Source organism: Gambusia affinis, linkage group LG10 (assembly GCF_019740435.1).
Source record: "Gambusia affinis linkage group LG10, SWU_Gaff_1.0, whole genome shotgun sequence".
Lineage (NCBI taxonomy): Eukaryota > Metazoa > Chordata > Actinopteri > Cyprinodontiformes > Poeciliidae > Gambusia > Gambusia affinis.
The window spans coordinates 4,333,552-4,357,372 of NC_057877.1; the positions used below are offsets into that span (position 1 = coordinate 4,333,552).

Here is a 23,821-nt window from a genome sequence, read left to right on the forward strand (position 1 = left end):
TGGTTTCCGCTCTCCCTCTGTCATTAAACCTTTTGCGTTTAGCCTTCCTGCTTTTGCTTCATTTTAGGTGTAATACGGAAACAAACAATGTTTTTCCATGTTAAGTCCCACCACCTGCATGATCTTGACAGATTGAATCTTTGTGTCTGCAGAAACTCCTAACAGAGATGAGACACTCGGATCGCTTGGTCGTTTCGTGACAGTTTCTGATTAATGTATATTGTGAACATGTAGATGAGTTTTACCGACTCTGCTGCGTTACAGGAAATAGTCTGGACAAATTTGCTTTAATGGAGAGGCTGCCAGGATAATTCTTTGTGTTGTTTGTCTTTCCAGGCTATTTATGGGAAACTTTTCATCTGGGTGGTGACAAAAATTAATGACGCTGTTTACAAGCCACCCGATGATGAGCACACGGTTCGACAGTCGATAGGCCTGCTGGACATCTTTGGCTTTGAGAACTTCAACAACAACAGGTCAATGTCTACCCGGACTGTTTTAGTTTGGTTACTGCTGGATCTATAGATAAAATCCTGCTGCCTTATTGAAATGAATAGAAATTAAATGAGGGTTTTGGTTTCTTACTTTCCTTTAGTGTTGGATCTTATTGCAGCATCCAGTTGAAACTCATCTGGGAAAGAAATGTCTGGACTTCCCAAAATGTTTTTTCAGATTGTTTTGTTTATTTATTTATTTTAAATTGGAAAGACAGATTTCCATCACAGTCATTAATTTCATATTTAACATATTCAAGGATGGAAACAGTGATTTTTTGATTTTTTTTTTGTCCATATCTCCTTTCTGGGCTTTAATTTATGGGCCACTACTTATTTCAGCTGAGAACAATAACAAAACACAACAAAAAAACATGACATAAAAAGAGAAACATGTCAGGAGCGCATAATTCATAAGTACAGTTGAATGAAATCAGATCCTATTTCTTCTACAGACTCTGTCCATTTGGTTCAGATCTTGTATAAAAAGATCTTTTACAATTTGGAGGGGAAAAATAAATCTTCTGATTCTTCTTTTTATCATGTCATCTTGACAGATTCCTTAGTTACTGCCAATAGTTGTTGTTCCTTGTTTCAAACAGTAAATTGCCCAAATACAAAGCGCCACATTTTACTAGAATGTTTAGTTTTTGGATATTTATATCTGTTCATTGATCTTTTCACAGCTCTCTTTTCTGAGGTGGAGTTTTTTTTTTCCCAAGTGTGAATTTTTATTCATTTTTTTATTTGTCTATTTAAAAAAAAATAAATAATGTTTCTTTGTAAAACGTTTGTGCGTTTCCCTCCGGCAGCTTCGAGCAGCTCTGCATCAACTATGCCAACGAGCAGCTGCAGCAGTTCTTCGTCAAGCACGTCTTCAAGCTGGAGCAGGAGGAGTACGCCCGCGAGGGCATCGTCTGGCAGCACATCGACTACCTGGACAACCAGCGCACTCTGGACACGCTGGCCAACAAGCCCATGAATGTGTTGGCTCTAGTCGACGAGGAGAGCAACTTCCCAAAGGTCAGTGCCCTCCTCGCTGTTCTCTAGAAACCTCCGGACGCAGCCAAGCGGAACAATAAAAAGGGTTTAATGTTTTTTTTGGGGTTGGGGGTTCGTTTTTCAGGGCACAGACTCCTCCATGCTCCAGAAACTGAATCAGTTTCACACCAAAGGCGAAGTCTACATCTGTCCCAAAAACAACTTTGAGACCCAGTTTGGGATACAACACTTTGCAGGAGTGGTTTACTATGACTCAAAAGGTACTGCTTCAAAAATTCATTTGAAAAATGATCCAGAGCGATGTCTCCGATCCCGATACAAAAACCACCTAAGAGATCTGCTAACTGCTTTTAGCCATGCTATCTAATACCAGTATTTATCTCTCTGCATAAGTTTAAACTTCTATAACAACATGTTCACAAAATAATGAGATGCACATCGTCAGGAGTCGAGATGAGCTGTGAGAGAACTTATACTAGTGCATCATGTCTGTATGTTGTTTTTTTTTGTAGCAGTTTCTTAATTATTTTGACTTACTTTAATGAAATACTAAAGAAACTTAATTATACCACTACAGTTCTGCTGGGTTTATTTTAATGACTCATTTAGGAGTAGTTATTCCTTGACAATATGAAAAATTAGCCATTTCTTTTTCCTGAAAAACTTGCTTTGCTTACAATGGAGGATGTTTGTTTTGAGTGTCTTGAAACCTTTTTGAGAAACAAAATGACAACGATGTCTTAACAAGCACATAATTTTTTTATATACGTTATTGTTATTAATTATTGGAACAGCAGAAAGAGGTCAACACAAGATACAAAATCTATCTTTATGTTTTAAATCTGTGTAACCTGTACAGCGGTTTTATCGTCCCACCTTCTAGGTTTTCTGGAGAAGAACCGTGACACTCTGAGTTCAGACCTGATCCAGCTGGTGAACACGTCGACCAACAAACTCCTCAAACAGGCCTTCACCTCCGAAATGACATCCAACTCCAACCCGGTCAAGAGCGTCAACCCCAAGCTGATCATCAACACGCCCAAAAACAGCCTGCGGGTAAAAAAACAAAACAAAAAAAACAAACCACGGCCAATTAAAAGTAGCAAAGCTCCTTTAGCATGCAGCTCATTTTCGCATGTGTGACTTTCGCTGTTGGCCTCACAGCAAGCCTCCGACGGCAAGAAGCGCGTTCCGACTCTGTCCGGCCAGTTCCGTCAGTCCCTGGATTCCCTCATGAAGACCCTGACCGTGTGTCAGCCTTACTTCATCCGCTGCATCAAACCCAACGACTTCAAGAAGCCCATGGTGAGCCGAGCCTGGTCCTAAAGGGACCTCTGCAGCGGTTACTGACCTGTTGACTGTTAGTAAAACAAGTCTGTTGTGTCAGCTGTTTGACAGAGACCTGTGCATACGGCAGCTGCGCTACTCCGGCATGATGGAGACCATCAGGATCCGGAAGGCCGGCTACCCGGTCCGGTACACCTTCAGCGAGTTCCTGGACCGCTACCGCGTCCTCCTGAGGACCTTCGTCTGTGACCCCAAAACTGTGAGTTGGGCCATGTTGAAATTCTCCACTCGACCCGTTTCGCATTTTAATACAAGACCATGTTTGTGCTGTGAAACAGGAAAGCCAGGAGACTTGCTGTGAGAGCATCTGTAAGAGAGTCCTTGCTGGAGAAGGCGACTGGAAGACGGGCAAGACAAAGATTTTCCTCAAGGTGAATCTTTAACTTTGCGTGGGTGGATGGGTTTAGTTTAATAAGTTATTTCAGTAAACTGACAATCACATTTTTCAAGTTTTAAGCCAAGGCACTTTAAAAACATTTGTTAATTGATGCAGAATACTTCTGCTATGAAGTATAATGTGGTTGTAAGTTAAAGATGGTATTGAAATGGTAAAAGCCACAAATCTCAAATGAATCTGTGATTCAACTGACTAACTATCCAGACAAGTAAGACATTTTAAGACAATTATGAATTAAATTTAAGACCTGTTTTTGCAATAGAAATGCACAAAAGACAATAAATTGGCAATAAATTTGCACTTAGCCATAATGGACGTAAAAAAGTTACCATTGTATGTCAGCAGCTAGTTACCGTAGCTTCAAACGCTTGGAGTCACAGAAGATTTTGAAGGTGTGTGTGACTACCATTTTTCCCTGACAAGAATGTTTTACAAAAGAAAAAAAAAAAACTGAATACATGAGACTAAATATTTCTGCATCCACAACATTCAAGACCTGTGATTGATGTATAAGACCAACTTACTTTTTTTTTTTTTTTTTTTTATCAATTTAAGACATTTTAAGGCCTTCTTTTTGGATACATAAATCTAAGACTTTAAATTCTCAGACACCCTCAGTTAAGCTCAGAGTCCTTCGCTGTCAATTAGCAATGCTCCTGTGTCACATGGCTTCACCCATTGGCCACGCTCAAAAAGTAGCAATACAAAAACAGTTTGCCGTTGCCCTGGGCAGAGAGCCATATATATATATATGTTGTTGTTTTCTCATAGGACTTCCATGACACCATGCTGGAACTGGAGCGAATAAAGGAGTTAAATGTAAAAGCTCTTCTGATCCAAAAAGTCCTGAGAGGATACAAATTCAGGTATGAGAGAAAACCGTACAGATGGTTTTCTTTTGTGTGTGTGTGTGTTTTAAAATAAAAAGGAGCTCAATGCACCCTGTTCTGATGATTAATATTTTTTTTACAGAGATGTCGTGATCAGTTTTATTTATGGTTTCAGTTTTATTTCAGTTTTCTTTCAATTGTTTTTGATGGTTTTGTTTTAATTTGGATATTTATAATATTTTGCAGCTCCAGTGTTCAATTTTGTAAAAAACACTTATTAGCTTGAAAATGTCTCACAGCAACAATATCATCATTTATGGCGATAATTATTGGGTCAATTTATTGTGCAAAGGGTATTGTGATGGGCCTAATTGGGCCTAATTACAGTTGTACTTTGCTTCATTCTCTCTAAAGGAAAGAATTTGTGAGGAAAAGGTCAGCTGCTCTCGTCATTCAGAAATACTGGAGAGGCTACAAAGGCAGGAAGCTGTACAGAGTGGTGGGTTGCTTTCTGAAGAATCATTTAAGAACCGATGTATTTGATGCCACACAGCGTCCATTAAACCTCCAGTCATGCTCTGGTTTCAGGTGCAGCTGGGCTTCGCGAGGCTGCAGGCTATCGCCCGCTCCCGTCACATCCACCTCAACTACAAGAGGCAGCGGGTCGCCGTGCTGGTGCTGCAAACGCAGGTCAGAGGTCACCTGGCCAGGAAGGAGTGGAAGCGCAAGAGAGACGCAGTGATCCTGCTGCAGGCGCACACCAGAGGCATGCTGGCAAGAAGACGCATTGGAAAGATGAAGAGAGACGTAAGAAGAACCCGAACTTTATCTTATTGCAGGGAAGAAGAAGCAAGACTTTGATGTAAAACTTTAAATCATTTTTTTTTTTTCATATATTCAGGCTTACATAGTTTTATTCATACATTTAAATCCTAAATGTTGATCAATCCAAGTCCTGCTGTCTTCTTATAAATCATCACGATCGACTGCCGGAGACTTTTTTTTTGCTAGCATATATAAGACTTAACAGGACTGACCAACATTCAGAACAATAGTGAAATCAACTCGCTACAGATCAGAGAAGATTATGAATATAGAATTATGGTTTTGCGCATGTTGGGAGCGGCTTATTGATCCGTTTCTAAACAACTGCAGGTTCCAAGATCATTACTTTAAACAGTTCCACATATCTAGATCTCGGATGTTTTTGTTTTCCTTCATTTTCACTGTCTGTGTCAAAAAATGGTCTATTTTTGAAACGATAATTTTACATTTAATTGCGTTTAATTTTCACTCAGTTTAACTATTATTCAACAAGCTGAACAGGAAATCCACATCCTGCCGTCACACATCAAGCAAATGAAGGTGTGTAGCTTTTTCTCTGTGGTGACAAAAACCACATGTAAATAATTCAATTAAACGATTTCACTTGCATTACACAGGTCTTACACCTTCAGCTGCTCCGCATGGACCTGAATTGTGCATAATGAAATGTCTCAGGGTTTTTGATTTCATGCTCTGCACTTGAGACTGGAATCACAAACACCGCTTCAGCCAAAGTTTAGAAATCCAGGAACATTTCTCCAGTTGATTTAAGACACACATAGAAGAAAATATGACCTCAAAGCTGCTTTTAGAATGGATGAAACATAAATTAAAATTCGAACACCTCGACCTAATATTGAGTCTGTGGCAAAAAACCAAACAAACCTAAATCGACTCCACCAATTCTGTAGGCAGAAGAGATAATTATCCAACAGAATTATGCAAGAAGTCCATAGATGGTTATAAGAAGCCTGCAAATGTGGTACAACTTGAGATGTTGAAGGAAATATTTTTATCCTGTATGGTATAATTGTCTTTTTAACATGTTTAAGAACTTTGTGTGAGTGTAAAACTGAAGTATCCAAAGAAAATCTAATGAAGGCATTGGTTCAACACAGACTACTGTCACAGAAAGACCCAATGAAAGATCTGATTTGAATATCTGAACCACCATGATTCTCCCTTTATGCATATTTACAGCGATATTGACGTTCCATCCCTGTCAATCTGCGCTGGATTTAGAGATTTAACCTAAAAAGGCGAAGTTTCTCTCTCAGGTTGTTGATCCTGTGCCTCTCGTTCTTTTAGATGCACCTCTCTGCTAAAGAGAGGGAAGAAGAACGGCGGGCCATTTTGGCCAAACAGAAGCACTTGGAAGAAGTGCTGAAGCAAAAGAGAGAGACTGAGGCCAGAGCGCAGGCTGCCAACAAGAGCGACCAGGAGATGGTGGACGACATCTTTGGCTTCCTGCCCAACGTGGTGGTCGGAGGGCAGGAGGGCCAGGCTCCCGTCGGATTCGAGGTTCAGACTCTCGACGCTCACGTGGTCCCTCTCCTCTCAAGCCACGGTGGGTCCGTTTATCACGATTCATGTGGGTTTTTTTTTTGTTTTTGTTTTTTTTACAGAACATTGAAGGGAAACGGACTATAATCGAGGAGATAGATATCGACGAGATTCCCATGGAAGATGAGCTTCCCGAGGAGGATTACGAAGACCTGGATCAGTACTCCTTCTCCAAATTCGCCTCCATTCACTTCCAGGGAGCGGCCACGCCCACCTACATCCGGCAGAGGCTTCAGCAGCCGCTGCTCTACCATGAGGACGAAGGAGATGTTATGGTGCTGAAACGTCTACGGTTCACTTGTTTCAGCCCTTTTGCCTGTCGCTGAAGTTTGTCATGTTTTCTCCAGGCTTCGCTGACAGTTTGGTGGATCATTCTGAGATTTCTGGGAGATCTTCCCGAGCCGAAGAGAACGAGCAGGCTTCAGCAGGGGAGCGCCATCCGGGATCGGTACGTCCCGCAGGACCTGATCTCCAGACAGGATAGACGTCTGAGCCACATGGTGGGCCTGGATCAGGTACGATTCCCTGCAGGAAGGCGAAGAATCTGGAAAGGTTTCTCTTCTTTTAAAGGGGCGGTATTAGGTAAAGTTGTATTTTTTTGAGCTTTACAACATTTTGTAAAGTTGTTATTTTATTAAAAACATACCTGGAGTGTTGCTTTGATTCTTTCATCAATGTTTGAGAAATCCTTTGATCTGCGTGGCAACCGTTCTAAAACGCCTTGGGCCACGTAGCAACACCTTATTAGAGGCTCAACTCATCCTGAGCGTTGCAAGCTTCTGCTTCACAGAGCAGCCCTCTGTGATTCCCCCATTCAGCTCCTTCAGACTAGCCAGCAGCAATTAGCAAACAGCTGGTGGAATTGCGCATCTGCTGAGCTCATTAGAAGAGTTACTTCTCGGTGAAATGCTGGTAAAAACACAGTTGAAGGAGCCATGTTGTGATGGCTTCCTGAAGGTGGAATTTCAGAAATAGCAGGAGTTTTTAAAGAGACAAAGACCCAATTTGAAGGTGTTAAATACGAAATCAAATTTCTTTTATGTCCTATTTGATATGTACAGCAACTGAAGGTATCATAGTTACTTGGTTGTGCTATAAAATGGCTAATGTTCAAATAAATATTTGAAATTTGGTGGTTTTCAGAGAGTGCTGAGAAAAAACAAAGAGGCAGAACCTGCTGTCATCGCAGAAGAGCCAGAGCAGAAGAGGAAGGGATCGATCTTCACAGACCTCCTGTCGAAAAACAGGAAGCCCTCCTCGGTGCCCACCGACACGGTCCCAAACCTGAAGTCGTACACCGCGCCCGAAGGCAACCCACGAGCGAGAAAGGGATCCACGTTCACCGACCTGCTGTCCAGAAACAAAAAAGTCCTTCCCGGTAAAGGAAGCGTGAACGTACGGCCCGTGTCGAACATGAGGAAGCCCTCCATCATCATGGAGGAGGTGAGGCCAGAAGGTGAGGCGTTTCATCCGACGGTCGTCATGGACGCGCTAACTCCTGTTTCGTCTTCGTTTCTTTCAGTCCGATGACCTGACGGAGGTGTCCAAGCCCACCACACTGCAGACTGTGAGTGAGGACAGTAACGTCATGATCGGAGAAGGGCCCACCCTGGACAGGCCCCTGACGTCTCTTGAAAAAGTCCACTACATCGTGGGATACGGCATCATCAGGCCTGACCTGAGGTTCCAGCTGTTTGCCTTTTTGCATCCCAGAATGTCTGATTGAAGTTGCTCCTTCTGGAGAACTGATAAAACTAATGAGTGTGTGTGTGTGTGTGTGTGTATGCGTGTGTGTGTGTGTCCCCAACACAGAGATGAGATTTACTGTCAGATCTGCAAACAGCTTCATGAAAACAACAACAGGAACAGCTACTTCCGTGGGTGGATCCTGCTGTCTCTCTGCCTGGGCGTGTTTCCACCCAGTGAGCGCTTCTTGAAAGTAAGGAGCAGGAGTAGGCTGACTGCTTAAAGCTGCAGCATGCACCTTTAAAAAAATAAAAAGATAGATTTTTGGTTGGCTGTCTCATACTGTCACAACATAGTGACAGTAAGAGACAGATAGCTGTTCTCCCGCTGTCATCTACAGAAATACTCCACTCAGTCAGAAACAACAAAAAAGAGCCTCTCTTCGAGGGTCTTTCTGCTGCCAATCACCCTCTCTCTTGCTCTCTGCTACATTAAAGCTCTTTCCTGATAGCGTAGCCACAAATGCTAGCCATGAACATTAGCATGTCCACCAACATCGGCGGACAAACAGTTTTTCTGTAATGGTGAGTTGTTTCTCTGCCATTAGCACATTTAACAGTGCGTACACAAGCATGATTGACAGCGGTAAGACCAGAGCGGTGCATTTCATCAGACGGGTTACAGCAGCACAGGGACGAGGTGAAGCAGCTCAGCCTTTAGGAACATATTACACTGTGACAACATGGTGACAGTTTTAACTAATATGTGAAAAACATTTGCTTGTTTGTTGTAAAAGTTAGATAACTCAGCTTTAAATGTCACCACCGGTGAAGAACAATGTTTTGTTGACTGTCTGTTGTCTTTTGTCCTCGTCAGTACCTTCAAAGTTTCATCCGTTTTGCTCCTGGAGGGTTTCCGTCCCATTTAGCCGAGAGGCTGCGGCGCACCATGTCAAACGGAGCCAGAGGGGAGCCTCCAGCCTGGCTAGAGCTGCAGGTACTGATATGCTTTTTTTAATTTATTTATTTTGTGGAGGATTTAAAAGTGTATTACGTTTAAATAATATATTTTTGCTTCTCTACATGACTAAAATGAGATCTAAGAGCAAATTTGACTGTTTCCCTTAAACAGTTTTGTTTTTATTCATAAAGAAAAACATCAATCATTTGCATCACAGTCATTTTGCATGAGTTGTTTCTTTTTTTTTTTTTAGTTAATCAACAACTGAATTGTTTTCAAAATGTCCCAAATATCAAAGTTGCATGCGAACCAAGTAAAAAGCCCCACAATTCAGAAAAGCTTAGTTAATACACCTGTGTTGTTTATGACTGTGACTCAGTGAGAACATAAATAGAGATGACTTTATTTCTTAATCTCAAAAACAAACTTGGCAATGAAATTATTATTCCTCAATTTCCCTTCGTTACAGTAAAAAAAAAGAAAAAAAAAGAAGAAAGAGTAGAAAGTCATGCAAAATTAAAAGCTTCAAACACTTAAACTGCGTTGAGTTTGAAAGCCTGATAGTCTGGGGATAAAAGTTGTTTTTTTAACCTGTCAGTTCTCGCTTTCCTACGTCAGTAACATCCGCTGGAAGGCAGAAGTGAGAACAGTGAGTGCTGTGGGTGAGCTCGGTCTCTGATGTTTTTTAGCTCTCTTCGTGACCTGGCTGATATAAATATCCTGTAGCGAAGTGAGAGAGGTTCCACCAGTAAACTCTATTTTAATGACACCATGGAGAGCTTCTTGTTCCCAAACCACATCATGGTGGCGTTTCTCTGGATTCTCTTCACTGTTGACCCGTAAAAGTTTGTGAGGAATTGGGATGACATTTTGAATTTACTCATCTTCCCTTACTGGGATGTCACTGAGCCTTCCCAGTAATATGCTGTATGTTGGGTGAGATTCTCACTGATGTGTTAAACTGAAGTCTAGGAAGAGCACATGGGTGTAGGTGTTCATGTTCTCCAGGAGTGAAAGAACTATGTGATTAGTAAAGTGCTAAATAAATGCAGTCCATTCGCTAAGTACAGTAGAAACATGTTCTTCATCTGTTGCTCGTCTGACAACAGATTATTTTTCTGCTATCTCATAGGCAACCAAGACAAAAAAGCCCATGTTGGTGTCTGTGGCGCTGCTGGATGGACGATCCATTAACCTTCCTGTCGACTCGGCAACTACATCCAAAGAAGTCTGCCAACTTGTGTCTAATAAAATCAAGCTAAATGACACGTTTGGCTTCTCTCTCTACGTAGCCATGTACGAAAAGGTAAACGAAACTGGGGCAGCGGAGCTGCCAATCAGTTTGTTTATATCGTATCATACATAGATTAGGGTTTTATGCCAGAAATGTTCCTTTTGTTGTTTTACAACGGTCGTTAATATTTAACTTCTTGTTGTTTTAAGTTTTTCTTTGAAATAGATCATTACATATTAAACATTAACATAGGAGTACATAAGCATTTAGCCAAGTGGTTAATTTCCATCTCTAGTCCAATTTGCAGTTTGATGTTTATAATGTTTAATGATTAGAAAAAAAAGCCTAAAAAGGATAATTAAACAGTTGTTTGCAATTTTTAGTGTATAATGGTTCAATAATTTTGACTGTAAGTTGATAAGTTGAATAGAGTTAGCACAATGGCGCTAGTAATAGAGTTGTGTACAGTTAAGCTATGCTAAGCTAAACAGGCTAATAATGTGGCTAGAAAAATTAACCAGTGATCTGAGCCAGCTGGTCCCAATTTCTTCCATGCTACGGCCCCTCAGACAGCATTAGCCACCGGGGCTCCTCTTTGCAAATAAACAGGCAATGCTACAAAATATGTAAAGAAACATAAACTTTTAGAATGCTTTTCTCACTTTTATTTTTTATTCTCACTAATTATTACATTCGTTTAGCATTAGTGCTACCTCCATACCGTTTGATTTTTAGTTAGCTAAGCTATGCTAGCTTGAGGAATGAAGCAGCTTGACAAATTTGACTGGCAGTCAAACAGAATGTTGAGCATGTCAATAAATATTCTAAACCTTTATATATATATTAGATATTATGATTGATAAAAATTCAGATAAAAAATGTTGGACTTTTTTTTGTTATTAGAATTCTTTTTTTCAGATTTTCCCTTTAGTTTTCTAAAGACTAATAAAAATAAATAAATTTTCCACCTCTGTATGACTGCTGAGCAGATAAAATGTGATTGATTTTAGTTACTGATTTGTTGGTGACTCGTGCTGAAGGTGTGGGCCCTGGGGAGCGGCCGGGAGCACGTGATGGACGCCATCTCCCAGTGTGAGCAGGAGGTGAAGAGGAGGGGCGGCCAGGAGCAGCACGCTCCGTGGCGTCTCATCTTCCGAAAGGAGGTCTTCACCCCCTGGCACGACTGCAAGGAGGACAAGATCAGCACTGACCTCATCTACAGGCAGATCATCCACGGTCTGAAGTTTGGGGAGTACCAGACCGAAAAGGTGGGCACTGTAATGTAATGCTTACATACTCTCATCATTGGCATGGATATTATACTCATTTGGGGCTTTTGATGAGATTAACCATTCTTTCCAGAGTGTACTGTTAGTAGGTTTTTAGAAAAACAGAAATGAGGGTTCACATTTAAGTTAATAGTATTAACAATTTAGTTTCCCCATTCATTAACACATTACCAAATCCCTGTCACAGTGTTCATACTTTGATGTACGCTGATGACGTTGTTATTTTAAAAATGCAGAGGAAGCATCTCGAAGTGTTTCTTTTACTCTAGCTTCGGCTATATAAACCATGTCTTCAGCTAGACATTAATAAAACTTATCATAATGTTCATTTAAAAATGGTTAAAACATAAGACACTCCAATTTTTTTCTAAATGGTAAAGAACTAGAATACACCAATAGCATCACAAGTTTGGTCAAACATGCAAAAACAACTAACCTCTTCAGTCAGTGCAGTTAGGAGAATAACAAAAAATGCAAAATAAATAATAATAATAAAAATAATAATTTGACCACTTTAGTCAAATCAGTAAAAATTAAACTGCAACAAACCTTTGAAATGGTTCAGGAAGAGCAACTAGGAATTCTAAATATAATGTAAAATAAATGAAGAACAGTGTCACTCAGAGCACAAAGAATCTTGAATCTAGATATTAGATCGGTGCATCTTTATTTCTGCAAAATAAAGATGCTTTATTGTTTTTTTTTTTTGTCCCATCTTCACAGGAGGATGACATCATCGAGCTCGCTGCTAAGCACCTGTACGTCCAGCACGGCTCAGACAGTCGCCCAGAGAACGTGAAGGAGGCGGTGAAGGACTGCATCAAGAACTCTCTGCTGGAGGCCAAGTCAGAACCCAAACTGGTTCAGATGATCCACACTGCTCACGCTCAGGTTGGGATCCTTACGATAAGCAATGAAAAAACAAATCCTCCAGCAGCTTTTAACGGACACAAATCATTTCAGAGCACCTTCCTGAGTTCTGGACAAAAAGCGGACCTGGTGAAGGCAGAGGTGGTTGACTACGCCAGAGAGAAGTGGCCCATGTTCTTCTCCAGGTTCTTTGAGGTCACCAAGCAGTCGGGTAGGACAACCTTTGTCATTAGTTTTTAAATTGTGATCTTCATCAAGTCTCCAGGTCTCCTTATTTCAATACAAACACAATAAAAACAGCTTCAGAGAGAGTAAAATAGTGAAATAAAGTGTTTCAACTCTCCAAGGAAATTTTACAGGATATCAGAAGTATTTTATATGCTTATAAAATTATGCATATAATTTATATGCATATTTAAATTATGCATATAATTTAAATATGCATAAAAGCTTTCTTATGAAATACTTCTGGATTATTATGCAGAGAGACTCCTATTATTGCAACCCAGAAAAGGAATTAGAACAAACTTAGAATCCAGAAAAAATTCTTCCAGAGCAGGAACATTTAGTTTTTATTATTACTTAGAAACTGTGGAGTACTCATTACTTTTACAAATTTAGGGCACTTATACTTATAAATACTTATACTTAGCTAGCATCCCAGTAGTCCAGAGGTTACTTACTTACTTACTTACTTACTTATACTTATTTAGCAACCCAGAACAGGGATTAGAACTTGGAATCCAGAAAAACTACCTTAGGAACTACTTTTTAGACTCCTGTTCTTCCAAACCAGAAAAGGAATTGAACCAGATGATACTGATTTATACTAATCTACCAACCCTGAACAGGAGTATCTAGTTTTTCTATTTTACATACTTTGGATCAACATTATTAGAATACTTTTTAGACTCCTGTTCTTCCAACCCAGAAATGGAATTAGACCAGAGGATATTTAGCAACCCTGAACAGGAGCACCTACCTTACATACTTGTTACATAATTTTTCTTCTTTTGCTCCTTTCTTATGTTGGTTATTTTTTCCGTCCTGTTCAGGTGATCAGAGGTTGTACAGAACTGACGCCGTCGCTTAGCTTTACTGCATTGTGAAAGTGGAAAGTGTTACATCAGCTCACAACAAAAGTGTCAAAAAATTTTTTTGAGCTCTATGCAAATGAACTTCACTTCCTCTTTTAGTGTTACTTGACTTCAAGTCTAGAATGAAAGTGTATCTTTATCTGTCTGCAAGATTAATTTAGGAACTTATGATTTTGAAAAATGTAGGCACTGTGTAGAAATAGACACATCCAAGTCTTGGACCCTAACAGCTCCATTTTTATTAATGGATCATTAATTAATTCATTTAATTCATGTTAATTCATTAATTCATGTTCCTCAGCGGAATTAATTCATTTACTTACTGATGATAGGAATATAATTTGGGTGCTTAGTTTAGTTTCTATGAATGTGACAGAAGAACCTAAGGCAGTCTCACTCTTGAATGTGACCTGTGTTTATGTCTCCAGGTCCCCCGTTGCCAAAGAGTAAATTCATTGTGGCGATAAACTGGACCGGCATCACGTTCCTGGATGAGAGGGAGAAGAGGCTGCTGGAGCTGTCCTTCCCAGAAGTGACGGGAGTCAACACCGTCAGGTAGAGACGCTTCTTCCTCAGCTAGGATGATCTGGAACAGGAGCGGACACGCTGGAGGAAATGTGAAATGGGTGTATGGTGAAGCATCCAACACGCAATGCACGTAGAACAACTGATCCAGGTTTGACCAGTCTTTACAGTTAAGCCCAAAATTATTAATTCCCAGTTTAGGCTTTAATGTAATCTTTTAATTTTACCAACATGTTTCTTCTGAGTAGAAGTGATATTTTTGAGTCCTGACTTATATTAGGTAGAGATCCTGTTGATGGGGCTTTGGACCTGTAGCTCCTCAGCAAAGATGAACCATCAGAATACCAGTGGAAACATTTGAAAAGCTAGACAAGAATTATGAGAACGTTTTGGTGTGATGCCAGTCAAGTTTGTGTACGTTCTTACATCTTTGCGAAATAGCCCTTTAATTTTATACTGAATGGACGCTACAAAGGTTAGCATTGTTAGCGGCTAACGGTTAGCCAGTTCCCACACTGCTTACAAGTCATTCCTACATGTCCAGCTTGCCTTGTGATGAATCCAAGGCAAGCTTGGATTCATCACAAGGCAATTCTGTCAACACAACAGGCAACTAAAGAGCTACTTCCTGTCTTACTTCAAAATAAGAGTTTCACTCAAAGTTAGAACATTGTGTCAAGTCTAAAGCACTGAAAACGATTAATCGAGTTAGTTGTGATGAGTTGAATTAGTTGTGATTAATCGGTTATTGAAATAATCGTCAACTAATTTAGTAATCAATTAATTGTTAGTCAGAGTATACAGATTCAAAGAAAGCTCATTTGCTGAAAGAATACCACATCAGAAGGAATTAGAGCAAAACTGTACAAAAAATATGCATTTTGAGTTTAAGATGAAAAACTCTTATCTGTAAACATGTTTTACTCAGAACTCAAGTGGCATTTTTAGCTTCACTGGGTTCAAATTCTGTAAGAAAAAGTAAAAAACAAACTCATTAAGCACTTTTTGTTATCCATTTATTAAACAATTAACAGATTAGTTGGCAGTATTTTTTAGCTGTGGATGTTTTGGAGTTTTAATCTCCTCAGGTCTTGCTTCAGCCCTTGTGGTAGCCGTGTCTCTCTGTTGTTGTTGCTCAGGGAGGGTAAAACCTCAGGCCACGTCGTGTGTCTGCTGACGCTGAAAGGAGACTTCACCCTGAGCGGATCTTTTGCTGAAGACATGTCCGACCTGATCACCATGTTCCTCAGCGGACTGACGGAGCGCTCCAAGTACGCCGTGGCGCTGAGAGACGTCAGCAGCCAAGGTCCGAGCGCCGGCTCCTCTGGAGTTTTACACAGTTCTTTTTAAATAAGGCCAGGCGATACGGTTTAAGAATAAAGTTTACGATTGTTTTCATTCCAGATCCAATTTAATTGGAGTTTTTTCTTGGTTACTTTTTTAAAAAAAATATAAAAAATAATAAAAAAATAGGAAATTACAAATGACAGAAAATATTTTTAAAAAGTGGCTTTTATTTTTATTTTCAATTATCTGTCCTGTGAGTTGAAGGTCAGGCTACGAGAATTTCAGTTCCATTTCAGGAATATAATTTCAATATTAGCAAATTAAAGAAGAATTTTTTCCAGATTGTCTTAAAATTAGGAGAAAAAAGTTGTTTTAAAGATGACTATGTTTTCGTTATTTTTCATATTAGCATTTTTGTTAAAATTACTGCTTTCATTCTGCCAATATTATAACTTTATTCAGGTAACAAGACTTTATTCTCATATTCTTTTGACATTACGTACATTAAAACGTTATTCTAGTATTAATATGGCTGAACTCTTTTAACATTTGGACTTTATTTATGTAAAAAAAAAAAATCGTAGCCTAACCATGACATTTTGTCGTAGAGTTGCCCTGAATTCAAAGTCCAAATAAACTGAAGTTGTAAAACAAGATGGCTGCCTTGGGAATTCTCTCATCTCTTAGTTACAGAAACCTAATGAGAGAAGTGTTTACAAAAAAACACACAAAAAAACAGATTTTTCCAAAAATTAAATGTTGAAAAACCCCAAAATGAAATCAATAAAACCAATTTAATGGATTATTCGCTGGGTGAAAACAGGAAAAGTCTGTTTTTGACTCGCTTCCTCCTCCTCCTCTTCCTCAGATGACCCCACCATCCTGAGCTTTAAAAGAGGAGAGCTGCTGATTCTCATCAAGGATGAGGAATTTTCCAAACAGCACGGCTGGATCAAGGGTCAAAGCAGCAGCACCAAGAAGACGGGCGCGGTCTCCATGGAGGCCATCTTTATCCTGCCGACGCTCAGCAAACCCAGCAGCGAAGTCTTGGTACCGACCATTCACTAGAGCTTATGTCGGATTTTTTTTCTATTGTCCCTCAGTTCAGATGAGTCCTAAAACAACTTCTCCTCATTTTCCCAAAGAACCTCCTCAACCTGTCGCCAAACCAGAGGAAGAACCTGGTGGAGGCGAACCGGAAAGACATGGGCACCGTGGAGAGAGTAGCTCCCGCCTCGCTGAAGGACTTCTCCCTGCAGTACTTCAGGTTGGACTCTGTCTTTATCTTCACAGCTCTGTGCTTTTTACCTTTTCAATCGTCACCAGGCGGATTTCTCCATAAAAGCTTGTTTTTTTTTTTTTTTATATTCCTTTTGTTTCGTCTTGCAGGCAGCCTACCAAGGATTTGAACCGCCAGGTGATTTCCAGGAACGCAGCGCCAGAGAAGCTGTGGGCTCACTCCAGAGAGCCCATCAGACAGCCTCTCCTCAAGAACCTGCTGGGCAACCCGGAGCTCAGCCACAAAGCCTGCCTGGCCTTCACTGATATCCTCTCTGCACAGCTGGGAAGGAAAAACAGCTGCAGTAACGCTTGTGTTTGTGTGTTTTTGTCTCCGGTTTAAAGAGCTTCTTCAGAGGGTCTATGTTATTTATAAATTTGACTCTTTTGAGCTTTCCCTCATGTTCATCAAAAACAAACCCGGAGATGTTGACTTGACTCTTTTACGTGTATTTTAGGTAACTTCATTCACAATAGAGTATCCAGACATTTTACTCAAGTAGCAGCATCAATACAATAAAATTACTCAAGTTTCGTAGTAAAAATCCTCTTGAAAGTACTTGGTTTTTCCAAAAAGTTACTTGAGTAAATGTAACTGATAGTTACTGCCAAACTCTTGTCTTAAAGCACAACTCGCATCATTCATCAGATTTTTAGTGTGACTCCTCCGCTGTATGTTTACTGGTGGAAAACACCAGATCAACTTTCTACCATCAAATCATTGAAATCTTTTCGGATCGTGATGCTTCTCGTTATCTGACCTTGACCTCTGGCTCACCCATCCTGAAGTACATGGGAGATTACCCCACCAGGCAGATGCAGAGCCCCCTGGAGCTCACGGACCAGATCTTCAGCCCCCCCACTAAACACGAGGCACTGAGGGACGAGATCTACTGCCAGATCATGAAGCAGATGACCAGCAACAACAACAGGTTGCTCTTTGCTTTTTCCACCTGTTTTCTTCCAAACAGTCACACCCATCCTGCCTTTTTATATATATATATATATATATTTGTTAGTATGTTTTTAAACTAAAATATTTCACTTTTTTTATTATCAATATGAAAGGATGTATTCATACATTGGTATTTTTCACATTTTGTCAAGTTACCAACACAGCCCTCGTGTTTTCTCAGGGATTTTGTGAGAAAAACCAAAAACACAGCAATAACATGAATGGGAAGGATGAGAATGTACATGTTTTAAAAGCAAGTCAGAAAAGTAAGGTATCCATCTGTATCCAGCCACCTTTACTCCGACACCCCTGAATAAAACCCAAGTGGCTTCAGTATTACTTTTTTTTTGTAATGGAGTGACAAGCAGGCCTGTCGCAATAATAAATTTCACTGGCCAATAAATTCTCTCCGACTATATTGCGATAAAGAATAATATTGTTTTCAAGTAATATAATCGTAATGCAAGAAGACATTCTCAAAGATTAATAAGCTTTCAAATCTAATGAACATTTAACACTGGAACCGGGAGACATTTTAAATTTCCAAAATAAATAACGAAAACAACAGAAGCGACAAATAAAATGAATCATAAAGTCTCTGTAAGCCAAAGCACCGGACTGAAGACTTTTATCATCCAGTTTTAGATAGAAAGAGAGAAAAGAGAAAAATGATAAATCATACAAATTGAAATGATTAAGTTTGTTTTGATTTATCATACGATTATCTGATTTATTGTTTATTGAGATGAGAAAAGACCACTGGAAGAAATATTAAATCAGTTAAGGTAGACCATGAAGCAGACACAGCAAGCATGTTGTGAAGCTGCTTTGGTTACAAGAAACCAAAGTTACTTGAAAAATGCTGTACGTATATGAAGCGGTAGTGGCAGCATCATGACGTCAGGTTAAGGTGCTTTTAGCTGTGCTGTAGCAGAAACGGATCTGAAACATGGAGGACTCTGACTCTCCAGGCCTGGAGGTGAACACTTCTTGTCCAAACATACAACCAGAGCTACAACGAAGTCCTCCAGAATGTTTCAGGTTTAGGTGATGGAATGGCCTAGTCAAAGTTGAGACCCAAACAGAGCAAAACCCAAACTCTGCAGTTCGCGCCCGATCTCCTTCCAGTCCGACCCACCTCGGCCTTTTCGCAAAGCAAAATGAATCTCTTCTTATTTATTCCTCCACCGTATTCATGCGCTGCTTTGTGTCGGCCTTTCTCGTACAATCCCAGTGCAACACGCTGAAATCTGCGGGCCGCTGCAGGACCCTCTGTGTGGTCCGGACACGAGGCGAGCGCTCTCTACTGAGGTCTCCTCTCTGCCTGCAGGTTCAGCATAGAGCAGGGCTGGCAGCTGCTGTGGCTGTGCTGCGGCCTGTTCCCGCCCAGCCAGGCCCTCCTGAGACACGCCCAGAAGTTCGTGGAGTCCCGGCGCAGAGAGCAGCTGGCCTCCGACTGTCTGCAGCGGCTGCAGAGCTCGCTCAGGTTTGTCCCGCACCACCAACACAGAAACTGTTGGCCCTGCATGACATCAGCCGTCTGCAAGTGGCTCCACTTGATAATCAGCAGCCACAGATTATCAAGTGGCTGCTGTCACTTGATAATCTGCTGCGAGGAGGAAAAAGTCTAACTGTCACATCTTGTTTTTCTTTGTTCTTGAAATGCTTTTTATACTGTTGTCTTTCTTTGAGGAAAGAAAAACACATGTAGTGTGATGCAGAACTTGTTGCACTTTTGAAGTGGCTGTGAACACAAATGCCTTGCATCAACGTTGCACCAAGGTGACCAGCCAAATGCAGCATTTGCATGGCCTCTGCTATAAATACACCATATTTACAGTCACCGTCTGCATCACGACGCCAGGCCGTAACGGCCGGATTATTTCAATACAGCTTTTAATCAGCGAGCAGAAATTACAGCAGTGGCAGTGGCATCATGTCTTTGATTTTTTAAAAAAATCTCACTCAAATAAAGCAAAATAAACACTGTTTCATGCATATATTTGGTGGCGACTTAATTCTGCTACACATATAAGCATTTTGAGATGTTACACTTACATAGAAGACTAGCAGGAACTTCATCTTGAGATCAAAGAAATGTGGTACTAGTCAGTCCCTCCAGGATGTTACGATTTATTTATTTTTTCTGATTGTTTCAGCCTAAAATTAGTGATTTCTCAAAAAGTTGCAGCCAAAACTGCACTTTCTTCATGCTTTAATTGTTTTTGACGTAACACAGACTTGGTGGGAGTGAGGGGGGAAGTTTAAATTGCTTCACGTAATCTTTCCAAAAAATAAAAAATAAAAAAATAAAGACAGGAATTTAACATAGTTGATATTTAAAGTGCAAATAACATTTTCAACATTTACAAAAAGGGTTCTTCTTGTAATGGCACCCTTAGTACAAATAAAACTGTGTCTTGAGGAGTTACCAAAATGCAAAAGGATTTCATATTAACATGAACTCTATATATAGTATAACCAAATCCTACACAGTATTTCAAAAATAATTTTTGCAACAAAAAAAAGGGGAAGTTACCGTTTAGTGTCACACATGCTGTCATCTTCCAAGTTCAACTTTCAACAGACGTGAAACAGGAAGTTAAATTATAAGGGAGCTGAGGAGATTGGTTGAAATTCAGCCGAGTTGCAGTGATTGGTCCGAAGAGAAGGAAATACAGGAATCGTTAAGGTGATCAGTCTGCGCAAAATTTGGGAAATGATGTGTGAATGTCTATTAACATCGCAACTTCCTGAAGGGACTGATGAGTGAAACCAAGCCATCAGATAAACTCAAGAAGTGCAAAAGAACATAAACATGGCATTAACGTTTTGATGAATGCGTTTAGGATTGAACCCAGGAAGCTCCCGCCGCACCAGGTGGAGGTGGACGCCATCCAGCAGAACAGCACCCAGATCTTCCATAAGATCTACTTCCCCAACGACACAGACGAGGTTCGCAGCGGGACGCTCTCGCTCCCCGCCGGAGACGCATCAAAGCCAAACAAATCCGCTTTGTCGGCATAATGTCAACACGGATTCCTCTCCTCCCAATCTCCAGATATTTGAGGTGGCGACCAGCACCAGGATCCGGGATCTCATCCAGAACATTTCCAAGAAGCTCAAGCTGGCTTCGGCCGACGGCTTCAGCATCTTTGTGAAAACGCACGACAAGGTTCGGCCATCGGTTTCACACCTTTCGTGATCGTTTTCTGTGATCTCCCGGTTGCTATGGAGATTTAGTGATCACCAGGGTGCAACGATTCTTATGTTTGCTTCAGACCATTTTAATTATTGCTCCAACTGTAGATATAGGCAAATTTAAGCAAGAAACGACATTATTAAGGATCAGGACTCTTCTTCCTGATTTTAATGACTTTTTTTTTTCTTGCCATTCCCATTTTGAAAATTAACCCTGGAAGATTCAGACAGAGAAAAACTGGAAAAAGAAAAACCAAAGTTGAACTTTGGAGATGAAAATATGAAGTTGTTTTTTATTATTATTGCAACGTTTTATGGTAATATCATTTTCCAGGGTACATATATGTGCACACAAAAATTACACATATATGTGCACATGTTTTACATAAAAATAGTTTGAAAAAGACATTTTATCTTGCTTTTTTTAATACTATGTGAATGGCAGAGATCTAGCTCAGCCAGGGTTTTTCAAGTTGTGGTAGTTTGTGACCCTGTGAGGGGGCCTGTAGGCAAATTTCCTGCCCCATAACATTCCAAGACTGAACATTAGGGTTTGATCTCTGAGTTTGGATCAAAAACCCAAAGAAAGGTCAACATTTGTCCATCATTTTTTACCCCGAGTGTTACAAGATAAAAAGAGGGCATCTGTGTTTCTTTGGAAATCCTCATAATTCTTTTCCACTGCAAAGTTTTCCAGTGTCTGACCGTTCACACGATGTTTGTCAGACACCACAAAAAGAGCAAAACCAGATCTGCTGGAGCAGAATGTCACCATTTTGTTCTTTTAACACTCAGAGAGAGAACATTCCTCCCTCGTCTGTAGCCGAGCTTATATTGGCCTTAGATGTGGAGGATGATGTTTGTAGATTAGATTTTTCTTTATAATGAACATTTTAAGTTCTCTGATGAGGCTAAAACTGTCTAACCGTCTCTATTTAATCTCAGGTTCTCAGCTTGAATGACGCAGACTACTTCTTTGACAGTCTGAGGCAAATCACTGACTGGTCGAAACAAGCCAAGAGGATTAAAGACGGTAACCACACAGCATGCAGAGAGTGAAGGTTTGGATGGTCGGCGACATTTGACTCGTCTCTCTGTCTGTCTTTGTCTCTGTCTGTGTGCTGCAGGTGGACCGGTCAACATTTCCTACCACGTGTTCTTCATGAGGAAGTTGTGGTTCAATGTAATCCCTGGCAGAGACACCGAGGCTGACCTTATCTTCCATTTCCCTCAGGTGCGTCTCAGTGAGCAGCGCCGCTTTCCCGGCTTCATTCAGCTCGTTTTCACAGCCAGTGGAAAGCTTCTGTCCTCATCTACTTTGAATAAAATCAGGCCTCATTTCGCACTCAAATGAGGATGTCGGCTGGGAAGGCGGTGTGGAAAAACATTGGCAACTAAACAGACCAGAGGCGGTTATTTATCTACTGACTCGGGAAGTGGGTTCAAAGGTCAAATTTAACAGAACATATACAAGTAACAGAAATATAACAGTTTCAGCACTGAGCAGGAGTCACTCACTAGTTCAGTGTTTGCAGTTATTTATGACCCGCTCTTTTTCCAGATGTAAGAGATGAATGTGACGATGTCTCACTAAATCTCACAAGACTAAATTATTAGTTTATTAGCTGATTATAGATTTGACCTTACGTGACTTAACCTTTTGAGGAAAGTTTTAGTAAAGAGATGAAGAATTCAAAAGAAGAGAGGGTTTCAAGGTCCAACATGTTGTAATGCCAGAAGACGGGTTGACCTCCAGGTGGGTCAGGCGATGGGCAGTTTCTTGGAACCAGCTTTGACTTCTGCTCCGGTCAGAAGTCAAAGCTGGTTGACACAGCGAGGTGGTACCTGTACATCCCATCTCAGATTGTTGAAACTTGAACACAGATGGGTATTCCAACTGGAAAATGTTCCCTAATAAATATCAAAATTGAGCCTTGAAATTGCATGAGATCTGCTTGAAAGTTGTGTTTGTGGTCAAACATCCAGCCAGGATCTTGTTTAGTGGCTGCAAACATTGTTTGGTTTCTCCCCATTTCCTATGTGATTTTTAATCCTAATGTTACTGGGAGTGTATGTATAGTTTTGACCCAGTGTGGGTCACAGACGATCTGCAATGAATTTGAACGTTGAGGCCAAAATGGACCTTCACTCTGACGACAACTGCATGTAAAACCACTGCAACAAACCCCAACTGTGCCTCTGTTTTCCAGGAGTTGCCAAAGTACCTGAGAGGCTATCACGTTTGTACCAAGGAGGAAATGGTCAACATTGCCGCTCTGCTCTTCAGGGTGAAGGTCAACGGCGACAAAAGCCAGATCCCCACGATTCCCAAGGTGTTGAAGGAGCTGGTTCCCGCCGACCAGCTGAAGGCCATGTCTGAAAACGAGTGGAAAAAGGTGGGAGGACCAGGCTGGCTGTGGAGGTGTTGATGGTTTAGATAGATTCAGGGATGTGAAGGAGTTCAGAGGTCGGCAGAGAGGAATATGTAGCCCGCTGGATCTTCTCTTATCTGTTGTTGTTCTGGGTGCAAAACTAGAAACCTCAATGGCGGCACTAAAGAAAATGTTTATTGGTGTTTTTTTGGTATCATAGCTTCCAGATTAACATCTGCAGTTAAAGTATCTTTGATATCTGTTTATCTCCCTCTAACCTCTTCACCTTTTGTCTCATTACAATCACAAACAGGCGTCTGCAACCTTTAAAAAGTAAGGAGACATTTTGCTTTTAGGCCAGGCCGAAAAAATAATTTAGACTCGCAAATGTCACAGGAATGTTTGGACAAACAAAAAAAAAAGGCATCTGATGCATTTAGATGCATGCAAATTAGCTGCAATTTGTAAAGAACCACAATTTTTATCTCCATTTTTGAATGTAAAATAAAGATGAACATACATTTTTGGAAAAACAGACGATGTGTGGATATTTTGTTCCCTGTGGGATTGAAAAGAATGTAGAATAAGAAAAATAAATACATTTCTTAG

General features: G+C 40.5%; 1 protein-coding gene across 2 annotated transcripts in view; it reads left to right on the forward strand.

The window, feature by feature from the left end:
- The window catches only part of LOC122838278 (unconventional myosin-VIIb), a 32,678-nt gene that overhangs the window by 7,242 nt on the left and 1,615 nt on the right, over positions 1-23,821 (forward strand). The window contains exons 12-45 of one of the 2 annotated variants that reach the window (XM_044128802.1): positions 337-476; positions 1,307-1,517; positions 1,621-1,756; positions 2,380-2,552; positions 2,661-2,801; positions 2,884-3,042; positions 3,122-3,214; positions 4,012-4,106; positions 4,485-4,569; positions 4,659-4,877; positions 6,204-6,416; positions 6,521-6,733; positions 6,806-6,973; positions 7,602-7,901; positions 7,981-8,141; positions 8,271-8,397; positions 9,021-9,140; positions 9,703-9,753; positions 10,237-10,410; positions 11,379-11,606; positions 12,351-12,518; positions 12,591-12,708; positions 14,023-14,149; positions 15,259-15,425; positions 16,275-16,456; positions 16,552-16,673; positions 16,796-16,950; positions 17,463-17,616; positions 18,970-19,125; positions 20,489-20,594; positions 20,701-20,814; positions 21,786-21,873; positions 21,968-22,074; positions 23,051-23,236. In XM_044128802.1, the coding sequence (XP_043984737.1) occupies positions 337-476; positions 1,307-1,517; positions 1,621-1,756; positions 2,380-2,552; positions 2,661-2,801; positions 2,884-3,042; positions 3,122-3,214; positions 4,012-4,106; positions 4,485-4,569; positions 4,659-4,877; positions 6,204-6,416; positions 6,521-6,733; positions 6,806-6,973; positions 7,602-7,901; positions 7,981-8,141; positions 8,271-8,397; positions 9,021-9,140; positions 9,703-9,753; positions 10,237-10,410; positions 11,379-11,606; positions 12,351-12,518; positions 12,591-12,708; positions 14,023-14,149; positions 15,259-15,425; positions 16,275-16,456; positions 16,552-16,673; positions 16,796-16,950; positions 17,463-17,616; positions 18,970-19,125; positions 20,489-20,594; positions 20,701-20,814; positions 21,786-21,873; positions 21,968-22,074; positions 23,051-23,236 (5,157 nt within the window). The remainder of the gene's footprint in view (positions 1-336; positions 477-1,306; positions 1,518-1,620; positions 1,757-2,379; positions 2,553-2,660; positions 2,802-2,883; positions 3,043-3,121; positions 3,215-4,011; positions 4,107-4,484; positions 4,570-4,658; positions 4,878-6,203; positions 6,417-6,520; positions 6,734-6,805; positions 6,974-7,601; positions 7,902-7,980; positions 8,142-8,270; positions 8,398-9,020; positions 9,141-9,702; positions 9,754-10,236; positions 10,411-11,378; positions 11,607-12,350; positions 12,519-12,590; positions 12,709-14,022; positions 14,150-15,258; positions 15,426-16,274; positions 16,457-16,551; positions 16,674-16,795; positions 16,951-17,462; positions 17,617-18,969; positions 19,126-20,488; positions 20,595-20,700; positions 20,815-21,785; positions 21,874-21,967; positions 22,075-23,050; positions 23,237-23,821) is intronic. The other variant, XM_044128803.1, reaches the window with a different exon arrangement.